Genomic DNA, 14039 nt, shown 5'->3' with positions numbered 1-14039 from the left:
AGTGGCCTCGAATTTTACAGACGGAAGAGCACTCCTTGCCAGAAAAGAAGAAATTAACAGACCAAGTCTTCATGGTACAAACAACGATTCCTATTTTAACAGCTACACGGTACAGTAGCTATTTCAAGCTGTTAAGAGTTACAGGATGGGCACTTCGCTTTAAACGGAACTTATTGAAAGAAAACAGAACACCTGGAGAACTAACAGCATCAGATTTGGGCGAAGCACGCACTTCTGGATTCAAGTTGTTCAACAGCAGCATTCTGCGCTCGCACTGCATGCACTATACAACAACATGCCTCTACCACTTAATTCTCAGATAGCTCGCTACAACCCATTCTTGGATAATGGTCTTATTCGTCTCGGTGGACGGCTGCAGTTTGCAGAATTAACAAGAGATCAACGCCACCCGATTCTTCTTGATGGACATCATCATTTCACACGTTTACTGATCCAGCAGACTCACATTCGTTTGCATCACCTTGGAGTAAACATAGTGTTATCTGAACTGAGAACAGAATTCTGGATCCTTAGAGCTCGACAGGCGATTAAACATGTTCTACACCGTTGCCTGCCTTGTAAGATGGTGAAAGCTCACGTTGTTCAACAAACTGAGGCCCCATTACCAGCTGAACGAGTTTCACCACTGAAACCATTTACAGTAACAGGTATTGACTTTGCTGGTCCATTATATGTAAGGACATATTACGAAGAAAGCGTATATTGCTCTATTCACATGCGCAACAACACGAGCCATACACCTGGAACTATTCTCGGATACGTCAACTGACAGATTTCTTCAAGCCCTACAAAGGTTTGTCGGAAGACAAGGAGTGCCCAGCACAATTTACACTGATAACGGCCCGCATCTCGTGGTCGTGCGGTAGCGTTCTCGCTTCCCACGCCCGGGTTCCCGGGTTCGATTCCCGGCGGGGTCAGGGATTTTCTCTGCCTCGTGATGACTGGGTGTTGTGTGCTGTCCTTAGGTTAGTTAGGTTTAAGTAGTTCTAAGTTCTAGGGGACTGATGACCGTACCAGTTGTCCCATAGTGCTCAGAGCCATTTGAACCATTTTTTGCCACTGATAACGCTACTACCTTCCATGCAGGGCACTTAGAGCTGAAAGAGCTCTGGCAGGCTCTCATGGCAAGCAAGACGCACAAGTACCTCGCCCAGCAAGCCATCACTTGAAAATTCATCGCCCCACACGCGCCTTGGTGGGGAGGATTCTGGGAACGGTGGTGGGATCTGTCAAACGCTGCCTGAGAAAAGTTTTAGGACAGTCACAGTTGGACGAAGAGGGTCTCAACACAATCCTGGTCAGAATAGAAGCAGCAGTAAACTCTAGACCAATTACGCAAGGGGAGAGGAATCTGAGCCACTGACGCCTGCACATTTCCTTGTAGGTGATCGACTCACAACACTACCTACTGGTCCAGAATCAGAAAGGACTGGTCCAAGGAATTTCAGTGGCTGCAGAAGATGGTAGAACACTTCTGGAACAGGTGGAAGAAAGAATATCTGATCCTGCTCAAAAACTTCCATGAAACTCATCAACCAAGGCCAGGTTCAGGAAGACTCCAGCTGGGCGATGCCGTTCTTCTACAAGAGGATGTTCGCCCACGACACATGTGGAGGAAGGCGCGGATAGAAGATCTTCATGAAGGAAGAGATGGGAAAATACGAACTGTAACCTTACGAACTTCAGAAGGATCCATAATGTGACGCCCCGTTCAACTGGTCATTCCTCTAGAAGTTGACCAGGGTGGGGAAGGTGTTGCGGGTTGATATTTGTAATTATAGGCACTCTGGAAACATTGATTATCCTTGAATTAATGTTTTATATTCCATGATGTACGTTCCTTGGAGAGAAATAAATTACTGTTGTATTGGAATCACGGTGTTGTGTGTCCATAATACCTACTCCGAACTTTTCTTTTGTTTCCTTTACTGCTTGCTCAATATACAGATTGAATAACATTGGGGATAGGCTACAACCCTGTCTCACTCCCTTCCCAACCACTGCTTCCCTTTCACGTCCCTCGACTCTTATAACTGCCATCTGCTTTCTGTACAAATTGTAAATAGCCTTTCGCTCCCTGTATTTTACCCCTGCCACCTTCAGAATTTGAAAGAGAGTATTCCAGTCAACATTGTCAAAAGCTTTCTCTAAGTCTACAAATGCTAGAAACGTAGGTTTGCCTTTTCTTAATCTTTCTTCTAAGATAAGTCGTAGGTTCGGTATTGCCTCACGTGTTCCAACAATTCTACGGAATCCAAACTGATCTTCCCCGAGGTCGGCTCCTACCAGTTTTTCCATACGTCTGTAAAGAATTCGCGTTAGTATTTTGCGGCTGTGACTTATTAAACTGATACTTCGGTAATTTTCACATCCGTCAACACCTGCTTTCTTTGGGAGTGACTATCGTATCTTTGGGAAACTGAAAGACTCTCTTCGTGCAACAAGGTTTGAAGATGGTGACTCCCTTGTGCACGTTGCCAAACAGTGACTCCAACAGCTTGGTCCAGAATTTTACCGTGCGGGTATACAGGCGTTGGTTCCAAGATGGTGTAAGGCAGTTGAGAGGGATGGAAATTACGTGGAGAAATGAAAATATTGTTCCTAAAAGCTGTATCTACACACGGTAAAACTTTCAAACATATAGAATAAAAGATGGATTAAAAAAAGATAGTGTGCATCTCTTTTGGAGTGACCCTCGTTGTTGTTGTTGTGGTCTTCAGTCCTGAGACTGGTTTGATGGAGCTCTCCATGCTACTCTATCCTGTACAAGCTTCTTCATCTCCCAGTACCTACTGCAGCCTACATCCTTCTGAATCTGCTTAGTTTATTCATCTCTTGGTCTCCCTCTTCGATTTTTATCCTCCATGCTGCCCTCCAATACTAAATTGGTGATCCCTCGATGTCTCAGAACATATCCTACCAACCGATCCCTTCTTCTAGTCACTTTGTGCTACAAACTTCTCTTCTCCCCAATCCTGTTCAATACCCCCCATTAGTTATGTGATCCACCCATCTAATCTTCAGCATTCTTCTGTAGCACCACATTTCGAATGCTTCTATTCTCTTCTTGTCCAAACTATTTATCGTCCATGTTTCACTTCCATACATGACTACACTCCATACAAATACTTTCAGAAACGACTTCCTGACACTTAAATCTATACTCGATGTTAACAAATTTCTCTTCTTCAGAAACGCTTTCCTTGTCATTGCCAGTCTACATTTTATATCCTCTCTACTTCGACTGTCATCAGTTATTTTGCTCCCCAATAGCAAAACTCCTTTACACCTTTAAGAGTCTCATTTCCTAATGTAATTCCCTCAGCATCACCCGACTTAAGTCGACTACATTCCATTATCCTCGTTTTGCTTTTGTTGATGTTCATCTTATACCCTCCTTTCAAGACACTGTCAATTCCGTTCAACCGCTCTTCCAAGTCCTTTGCTGTCTCTGGCAAAATTACGAGGTTTTGAAGATGATGACTCCCTGGTGCACGCTGCCAAACAGTGGCTCCAACAGGTTGGTCCAGAATTCAAACACTATTGGTTTGCATGAGTAATGGTTAAGAGTCCAGTGCAGTCCAGACCACAGGTTGCAAAATACACTACTGATCATTAAAACCTCAAAGGTTTTATTACTTCTCCATGGGTTTCAATACCTACTCCGAAATTTTCTTTTGTTTCCTTTACTGCTTGCTCAATATACAGATTGAATAACATTGGGGATAGGCTACAACCCTGTCTCACTCCCTTCCCAACCACTGCTTCCCTTTCATACCCCTCGACTCTTATAACTGCCATCTGGTTTCTGTACAAATTGTAAATAACCTTTCGCTCCCTGTATTTTACCCCTGCCACCTTCAGAATCTGAAAGAGAGCCTCGCATGTGGAGAAAAATGAGGTCCGAAACGATACTTGGAGGTACAGGGTGTTTCAAAAATGACCGGTATATTTGAAACGGCAATAAAAACTAAACGAGCAGCGATAGAAATACACCGTTTGTTGCAATATGCTTGGGACAACAGTACATTTTCAGGCAGACAGACTTTCAAAATTACAGTAGTTACAATTTTCAACAACAGATGGCGCTGCGGTCTGGGAAACTCTATAGTACGATATTTTCCACATATCCACCATGCGTAGCAATAATATGGCGTAGTCTCTGAATGAAATTACCCGAAACCTTTGACAACGTGTCTGGCGGAATGGCTTCACATGCAGATGAGATGTACTGCTTCAGCTGTTCAATAGTTTCTGGATTCTGGCGCTACACCTGGTCTTTCAAGTGTCCGCACAGAAAGAAGTCACAAGGGTTCATGTCTGGCGAATAGGGAGGCCAATCCACGCCGCCTCCTGTATGTTTCGGATAGCACAAAGCAATCACACGATCATCGAAATATTCATTCAGGAAATTAAAGACGTCGGCCGTGCGATGTGGCCGGGCACCATCTTGCATAAACCACGAGGTATTCGCAGTGTCGTCTAAGGCAGTTTGTACCGCCACAAATTCACGAAGAATGTCCAGATAGCGTGATGCAGTAATCGTTTCGGATCTGAAAAATGGGCCAATGATTCCTTTGGAAGAAATGGCGGCCCAGACCAGTACTTTTTGAGGATGCAGGGACGATGGGACTGCAACATGGGGCTTTTCGGTTCCCCATTTGCGCCAGTTCTGTTTATTGACGAAGCCGTCCAGGTAAAAGTAAGCTTCGTCAGTAAACCAAATGCTGCCCACATGCATATCGCCGTCATCAATCCTGTGCACTATATCGTTAGCGAATGTCTCTCGTGCAGCAATGGTAGCGGCGCTGAGGGGTTGCCGCATTTGAATTTTGTAGGGATAGAGGTGAAAACTCTGGCGCATGAGACGATACGTGGACGTTGGCGTCATTTGGACCGCAGCTGCAACACGGCGAACGGAAACCCGAGGCCGCTGTCGGATCACCTGCTGCACTAGCTGCGCGTTGCCCTCTGCGGTTGCCGTACGCGGTCGCCCTACCTTTCCAGCACGTTCATCCGTCACGTTCCCAGTCCGTTGAAATTTTTCAAACAGATCCTTTATTGTATCGCTTTTCGGTCCTTTGGTTACATTAAACCCCCGTTGAAAACTTCGTCTTGTTGCAACAACACTGTGTTCTAGGCGGTGGAATTCCAACACCAGAAAAATCCTCTGTTCTAAGGAATAAACCATGTTGTCTACAGCACACTTGCACGTTGTGAACAGCAAACGCTTACAGCAGAAAGACGACGTACAGAATGGCGCACCCACAGACTGCGTTGTCTTCTATATCTTTCACATCACTTGCAGCGCCATCTGTTGTTGAAAATTGTAACTACTGTAATTTCGAAAGTTTGTCCGCCTGAAAATGTACTGTTGTCCCAAGCATATTGCAACAAACGGTGTATTTCTATCGCTGCTTGTTTAGTTTTTATTGCCGTTTCAAATATACCGGTCATTTTTGAAACACCCTGTACAATCTCAGTGAATTATGACCGTTTTTGAATCTGATTTATAGTTTTCCAGATATTTCTAAACCAATTTCAAATGCTCAACCTAGTGTACAGGGAACCCCATGCGCCTTTTATCCAATCGCGATAACTGAAAGGTCCCCCTCCATGCACCCCCCCCCCCCACTCCCAGAAGAGAGAAGAGGCGTTAGTGGGTACTGACTGCGGCTCCAGAAGGACGGCGAGAAGGCCCCAGAGCAGGGGAACAGCGCCGCGACGCTGTCCGCGGCGGCGCCCTGCAACTCAGCCGCCAGCATCGTGAGCTCGAGTGCGAGGAACTTGTGCGAGGCGTCGCCTCCGCCGGGCAGCCGGAGGCGCGCCAGCAGCTGCACCACCATCTGCGTGCCCCAGCCCGCCACCAGCACAGACCCCACCTTCAGGGGCTCCAGGTACGGCCACACCCTGTCCAGCAGCCTCTGCAACACGACGTGCACCGTGGGCTGTCGGATGGATTGTTTGGGGGAGGAGACCAGGCAGCGAGGTCATCGGTCTCGTCGGATTAGGGAAGGACGTCGGCCGTGCCTTTTAAAAGGAACCATCCCAGCATTTGAACAATACCTGAAGAAAACATAAACAGTCTGGAAATCTTAAGGAAAGTTAACGATTATAAAAGGAAATGGAAAAGATGAGAGAAAATTTGTTGGATATGTCATCCAATCACAAAGAAAGCAGGTGTTGACAGATGTGAAAATTACCGAACTATCAGTTTAATAAGTCACAGCTGCAAAATACTAACACGAATTCTTTACATACCAATGGAAAAACTAGTAGAAGCCGACCTCGGGGAAGATCAGTTTGGATTCCGTAGAAACACTGGAACACGTGAGGCAATACTGACCTTACGACTTATCTTAGAAAAAAGATTAAGGTAGGCAAACCTACGTTTCTAGCATTTGTAGACTTAGAGAAAGCTTTTGACAATGTTGACTGGAATACTCTCTTTGAAATTCTGAAGGTGGCAGAGGTAAAATACAGGGAGCGAAAGGCTATTTACAATTTGTACAGAAACCAGATGGCAGTTATAAGAGTCGAGGGACATGAAAGGGAAGCAGTGGTTGGGAAGGGAGTAAGACAGGGTTGTAGCCTCTCCCCGATGTTATTCAATCTGTATATTGAGCAAGCAGTAAAGGAAACAAAAGAAAAATTCGAAGTAGGTATTAAAGTCCATGGAGAAGAAATAAAAACTTTGAGGTTCGCCGATGAAATTGTAATTCTGTCAGAGACAGCAAAGGACTTGGAAGAGCAGTTGAATGGAATTGACAGTGTCTTGAAAGGAGGATATAAGATGAACATCAACAAAAGCAAAACAAGGATAATGGAATGTAGTCTAATTAAGTCGGGTGATGCTGAGAGAATTAGATCAGGAAATGAGGCACTTAAAGTAGTAAAGGAGTTTTGCTATTTGGGGAGCAAAATAACTGATGATGGTCGAAGTAGAGAGGATATAAAATGTAGACTGGCAATGGCAAGGAAAGCGTTTCTGAAGAAGAGAAATTTATTAACATCCAGTATTGATTTAAGTGTCAGGAAGTCATTTCTGAAAGTATTCGTATGGAGTGTAGTCATGTATGGAAGTGAAACATGGACGATAAATAGTTTGGACAAGAAGAGAATAGAAGCTTTCGAAATGTGGTGCTACAGAAGAACGCTGAAGATTAGATTGGTAGATCACATAACTAATGAGGAAGTATTGAATAGGATTGGGGAGAAGAGAAGTTTGTGGCACAACTTGACCAGAAGAAGGGATCGGTTGGTAGGACATGTTCTGAGGCATCAGGGGATCACCAATTTAGTATTGGAGGGCAGCGTGGAGGGTAATAATCGTAGAGGGAGACCAAGAGATGAATACACTAAGCAGATTCAGAAGGATGTAGGTTGCAGTAGGTACTGGGAGATGAAGAAGCTTGCACAGGATAGAGTAGCATGGAGAGCTGCATCAAACCAGTCTCAGGACTGAAGACCACAACAACAACAACATGTCATCATGTACAATACTTTCACCATTAACATTCTTGAAGTGCTGGGAAAGGAGAGGACGTTCTAGGATGAAGCATTTGGAAGAAATCGAGAAGAGGATAGGATGTGACAGTTACAAGTGAAACAAACAGCCGATGACAGAAGAGAGTAGTTGCATAGACAAGGCATTAGCCTCTAGAATATGTAGTACACAATGTTGGAAGCTTCGAGAGACAGTCTGCAGACTATACAAGCTATCCACGAATGAAGTGGCTTACAAAGAGCCTATTCTTGAGTAATTTTCATCAGTTTGGGCTCCGTATGAGGTGAGACTTACGAGAGAAGTAAAGAAAATCCAACGCAGAGCGGCGCGTTTCGTCACGGGGTAGTTTAGTCGACGAGAAAGTATTACAGGGATGCTCAATAAACTCCAGTGGCAGAAGCTGCAAGAGAGCATCACGGAGAGGTTTACTCTTGAAATTTAGAGAGAATATTTTCTGGGAAGAGTCTGACGACATGTTACCTCCTCTCGCAAAATGACCACAATGAGAAAATTCGAGAAGTTAGAGGTACGAGGGGCAGTTGGAAAATAAGTTTCCCCTCTCGATTGTAGGCAGAGTTGTGTTGGGTTGGGTTGTTTTGGGGGAAGAGACCAAACTGCGAGGTCATCGGTCTCATCGGTTTAGGGAAGGACAGGGAAGGAAGTCGGCCGTGCCCTTTCAAAGCAAACATCCCGGCATTTGCCTGGAGCGATTTAGGGAAATCACGGAAAACCTAAATCAGGATGTTCGGACGCGGGATTAAACCGTCGTCCTCCCGAATGCGAGTCCAGTGTGCTAGCCACTGCTCCACCTCACTCGGTCCCATGGGCTGTGAAAATCTTCTATGGTAGGTGCTCTGCAGTATGTAAGTACACTGGTGGACAAAATGAAAAGGTGGGTAACATTTACTCTAATGATGTGGGGAAATACTGGAGAAACATAAATGAAAATAGGTATGTGTGTGATTTATTGTATGACAGTCATTTGTACAGAACAGCAGTTCAAATGCTATTGGTTAGCGTGAGTAATGGTTAAGAGTCCAATGCGGTCCAGACCACAGGTTGCAAAATACACTATTTGACCATTAAAATTGCTACACCAAGCAGAAATGCAGATGATAAACGGGTATTCATTGGACAAATATATTACACTAGAACTGACATGTGATTACATTTTCACGCAATTTGGGTGCATAGATCCTGAGAAATCAGTACCCAGAACAACCACCTCTGGCCGTAATAACGGCCTTGATACGCCTGGGCATTGAGTCAAACAGAGCTTGGATGGCGTGTACAGGTACAGCTGCCCATGCAGCTTCAACACGATACCACAGTTCATCCAGAGTAGTGACTGGCGTATTGTGACGAGCCAGTTGCTTGGCCACCATTGACCAGACATTTTCAGTTGGTGAGAGATCTGGAGAATGTGCTGGCCAAGGCAGCAGTCGAACATTTTCTGTATCCAGACAGACCCGTACCGGACCTGCAACATGCGATCGTGCATTATCCTGCTGAAATGTAGGGTTTCGCAGGGATCGAATGAAGGGTAGAGCCACGGGTCGTAAAACATCTGAAATGTAGTCCACTGTTCAAAGTGCCGTCAGTGCAAACAAGAGGTGACCGAGACGTGTAACTAATGGCATCCCATACTGTCACGCCGGGGGATACGCCAGTATGGCGATGACGAATACATGCGTCCAATTTACGTTCACGCGATGTCGCCAAACACGGATGCGACCATCATGATGCTGTAAACAGAATCTGGATTCATCCGAAAAAACGACGTTTTGCCATTCGTGCACCAGGGTTCGTCGTTGAGTACACCATCGCAGGCTCTCCTGTCTGTGATTCAGCGTCAAGAGTAACCGCAACCACGGTCTCCTAGCTGATAGTCCATGCTGCTGCCAACGTCGTCCAACTGTTCGTGCAGATGGTTGTTGTCTTGCAAACGTCCCCATCTGTTGACTCAGGGATCGAGACGTGGCTGCACGATCCGTTACAGCCATTCGGATAAGATGCCTGTCATCTCGACTGCTAGTGATACGAGGCCGTTTGGATCCAGCACGGCGTTCCGTATTACCCTCCTGAACCCACCGATTCCATATTCTGCTAACAGTCATTGGATCTCGACCAACGCGAGCAGCAATGTCGCGATACGATAAACCGCAATCGCGATAGGCTACAATCCGACCTTTATCAAAGTCGGAAACGTGGTGGTACGCATTTCTCCTCCTTACAACGTTTCACCAGGCAACGCTAGTCAACTGCTGTTTGTGTATGAGAAATCGGTTGGAAACGTTCCTCATGTCAGCACGTTGTAGGTGTCGCCACTGGCACCAGCCTTGTGTGAATGCTCTCAAAAACTAATCATTTGCATATCACAGCATCTTCTTCCTGTCGGTTAAATTTCGCGTCTGTAGCACGTCATCTTCATGGTGTAGCAATTTTAATGGCCATTAGTCTGTGAGAACGTGGTTATTATGGCGTGTGGTCGCACAGACAGACACACAGCATGGGCTACAAATGGCCATACTGTTAACAAGCGAGTTCAGGAGTGCCTGTGGAAGTCGTATCCACTCCTCCTCTAGAACTGAATGGTTCTGCGTTTGGTGCGGCATGTTGCAACTGCACTTCCAAGAGCATCCCAAGCATGTTCAATAGGGTCAGGTGAGGTGATTTAGTCAGCCGTCATACGGTGAATGTCCCCACTTTGCAGATATTCAGTAACCACTTGGGCTCTATCTGGTCTTGTTGATCATCCATAAAAATGAACTGAGGCCAACAGCACCACAGACAGGTCACACATAACGCTCTAGGATCTCTCGTCTGGACCTCTGGGCAATCACAGAACTAACACATGTAGTGGTGAGCGGTTATCATGTACGATCCCTGCCCAAATCAGCACATCTCCATCACCATATGTGTCCCTTTGCCGGATGTTGCGGGGATGGCGTCGTGTCCGACATTCCCTCCATATGAAGACTCGCCCAGAATCAGGTTATAAACTGAAGCTGGACTCAGCCATAAAGGGAACATTAGCCCACTGAAGCTGTGTCCAATGCCTGTGTTGTACGCACCATTGTAAATGCTCTCTTTTGTGGGAGGATGTGAGTATGATGGGCACAGTTGGCTTTCTGGTGTACAGCCCTGTCTAAATATGCAGCCTTCTGGCAACTATCTTCCTGGTTACGGCAGCAGGGTCACAAGAGATTTGTGTTGCTGAAGTCCTCCTCTGGCACTTCGCTGAAAGCACGAAATTCCAGTCGTCATTGATTGTTATGGCCTTATCCCGGTCTTCTGGTAACTGCCGCACTGGTTTTAAACTGTTTCCACAAACTTGAGACAAAACTTGGTGTTACATCCAGTTCTCTTGCAACCTGAGCCGAGACTGCCCTGCCTCGAGCCTCCTATGATTCTCCATCTCATACCGTCGTCTAAGCGATGAGGTGTACTCGTTTCAACTAAACAAACAGAAAGGAAATAACATTAGTCACGGAAGGTTATAACAATCTCTACTGTACTGCAGAGCGGGCGTAGGCTGTAGCTACATAGACATTTATACCTCCTGCTGGCGTTGGGTTACCCACACGAATTCGTAACCTTATCTACCCAACTCCATGAGCCACACTGTTTTCATATGACACCCACACTCCTAGTTTTGTGTGTTTTTGTTTCGGAAAAATGCGGGAAAATGGTACCCGTCTCTTAATTTTGTCTACCAGTGTATTTGTGAAAAGACGCCTTGCTGTACAGCACGAGCTGTATGTAAAAATATTTATTTGCCAGACCAGTATTAGGGCACACAGCTTATCGTCAGTGGCAACTGATACAGCAGACAGACTACTAAATTAAACCAGAAAATAATCCCCAACAATGTCATCGCTACAAACTGAACAATGTAATTCCTTTGGACAAATGAGATTACTTCATGGAGGTATGTTCCATGTTTCTAACTAAATGAAAGGAAGTTTGTTTTTTGCATACAAGTTTGCATACAGTTGCATACAAGTCATATATATATATATACACCCCAACATTACACACATATATATATATATATATATATAATGTTGTGGTTACAAACATGGTAGTATGTTAGATTTTCTCATTATCGTTTGGTGTTTCTTACGATTTCCAATATTACTAGTCCATGTATATGGTCATGGAGATGTACTCATTCGGTCTCCATATTCCAGCTGGCCGATTTCTGACGTTTCCGAACCCCCCCCCCTCCCCCCCCCCCCCGCCTCCGCATTTATTACATCACTTGCACTTTTCGTTGTGTGATCAACACGTGAGTGTTTACAGTGTGTAGTGTTGCTAGCTGTAGCTGGGTGTCTATCTTTTATCTTTTTTGTGTGGTGCGTGTGGTTTGATATTTTTCGTTTGTTTTGTGTATGTGTATTTTTCTAATGTGTGGGTTACTTTCTTTATGTAAGTGGATATTCATGTGCGGGTATGCGGAGGGAGGTGAGAGAGAGAGAGAAAGGGTGGGAAGAGGAAGATCCATCAATTATTTATTCCACACACACACAATTATCAACTCAAATAATGAATAACACATCCACAGATTTTTTAAAAAAAAAGCAATCTCACAAATAATGACATATTCACACATAACAAAATACATACACACACACAGACACACAACAAATGAGAAATATCAAACCACACAAGCAACACAAACAAAAGACGGGAGATAAACACACAGTGGCAGCTGACAACACTAAACACTGTAAATACTCACATGAAAAGTGCAAGTGATCTGCTGTAATAAATGTCGAGGGAAAACGCCAGAAATCGGCCAGCTGGAATATGGATACCGAATGAATACATCTGAAACCAACAGTCGTATGCTGGATTATATGGCATATCCAAGTTACATAAAGATAGTGTTACAATACGCCCAGTAGTGTCATCCTTCTCTATTCTATTTTACCTACTAGGGAAAGAGATTGATTATGTCATTAAAAAGAAAACCAGTTCTAAACCTATGGCTCTTCTTGACCAAAACGCCATCCAGTTCCAAACCAGTATCGTTCCATGTCACTAATTTGTTTACAGATGTTGCTACTGATGACTCTATAAACACATAACACATCTTTCACACAAATCCAAAGTAAATCCATCAGAATTACATGACATAATCGATAGTACTCAGATTACTGCTAGTTTCAAATCAAATATTATAATCAATCTGATGTCCTAGCTGTGTGTTTACCTCTTAGTCCTACACTATCTTAAATTTTTATGGACAATTTTGAACAATTTTCCTACTGAAAGTGCCAGTGAACTGGGAAATTATATACTAGTTCAGACATATCGATGATGTTCTTTGTTTGTGAACCCGTACCACTACGATTTGATACATCACTACAGCATTTGAACTTATAAAAAAATTCAGTTCACACTGGAGCTGGGAGGCTGTTGTACGAATATCTTGGTCCTTAATATAGATATTAATATAAGAAAATACATATTCAGCGCTTACAGAAAAAAATATAGCTACTGATATAGTAATCTCTGCAGGCTTCCAGCATCCACACAGCCACAAACATGCAGTCTTCCATTCAATGGTGCGTCGTGTCATATCTGTTACATTATCCAATCGAGCCTTTGAAACAGAACTACAAACCATCAAATAAATCACTTCTGGCAATGGCTATAGCTCTGCACTGATTGATAATATTCTACGAAAATAGAAAATGGGTAAAATTACACCAACAGCCCTCTGTAGTTACAAAGCCAGTTGCAAAATTCCATATATTGGGAATCTTTCAGGCAATCTTGAAAAAAAGGTATAAAGTCCTGACCTGCACTTTATTATACCGATACCCTATCAAAATTTTTGTTCAATAGTAAAGAAAAATTGCAGCCCTTCACATAGAGTATTGTATATAAAATTACTTGCAAGCCTTGTTATAAAGTGTATGTTGGCCAGCTAGGCAGAGCTGTGGCAATTAGGCTACATGAACATCAGGAAGAAGAATTCGACCTTTGCTGATCATCTTTCAGCAGCAAACCATTTGTATGATGTAGAATGGGAAATACTACCCTACAGAAAACAAATCAACAAACTCGTGGCACAGAACGCCATCCTCAGTTTCCATATACCCTTTTGTTAAACTAATTTTTTGTTACTGGATTCAAACCGTAAATTCGCCTTATTTCTCATGATTTGTTCAATGTATCTCAACATAAAAGCTTTTTTGCCACTTTTTTAGCTAATGTAATTTTGTAATGTTTTCCTGTGTAAACACTCTTTTTTTCATATATTCTGTACAAATAATACCTGTGTTTCTGACATTCAATTGTCACCTGTATGTCACCTGAATATGACCTGAGAATCCGAAAGCCGGTTCCCTATCAAATAAATATAATTCTGCAGAACATTAGCAAGTGTTTTTCTTCTTTATGGCGCTCTGCAGCTTTTAAATGTTTATGAAGGACCTTTTCTATACTGCATGAGCAGCACTAGAAAAGTTTTATTTATGAGTTGCACTAGAAATGTTTT

At 43.8% G+C, this 14039-nt stretch overlaps 1 protein-coding gene across 2 annotated transcripts in view; it reads right to left on the bottom strand.

Annotated features, from left to right (window-relative positions):
* The window catches only part of LOC126106787 (organic solute transporter subunit alpha-like), a 108698-nt gene that overhangs the window by 21921 nt on the left and 72738 nt on the right, over positions 1 to 14039 (bottom strand). Inside the window, exon 6 of one of the 2 annotated variants that reach the window (XM_049913170.1) lies at positions 5693 to 5945. The exons of the other annotated variant lie outside the window; for it this stretch is intronic. Within the exon in view, the coding sequence (XP_049769127.1) occupies positions 5693 to 5945 (253 nt within the window). The remainder of the gene's footprint in view (positions 1 to 5692; positions 5946 to 14039) is intronic. 2 annotated transcript variants of the gene reach the window in all.

Source organism: Schistocerca cancellata, chromosome 10 (assembly GCF_023864275.1).
Source record: "Schistocerca cancellata isolate TAMUIC-IGC-003103 chromosome 10, iqSchCanc2.1, whole genome shotgun sequence".
NCBI lineage: Eukaryota > Metazoa > Arthropoda > Insecta > Orthoptera > Acrididae > Schistocerca > Schistocerca cancellata.
Note: the sequence above shows the minus strand (reverse complement) of the source record. Positions and strands in the feature narration are given on the sequence as shown.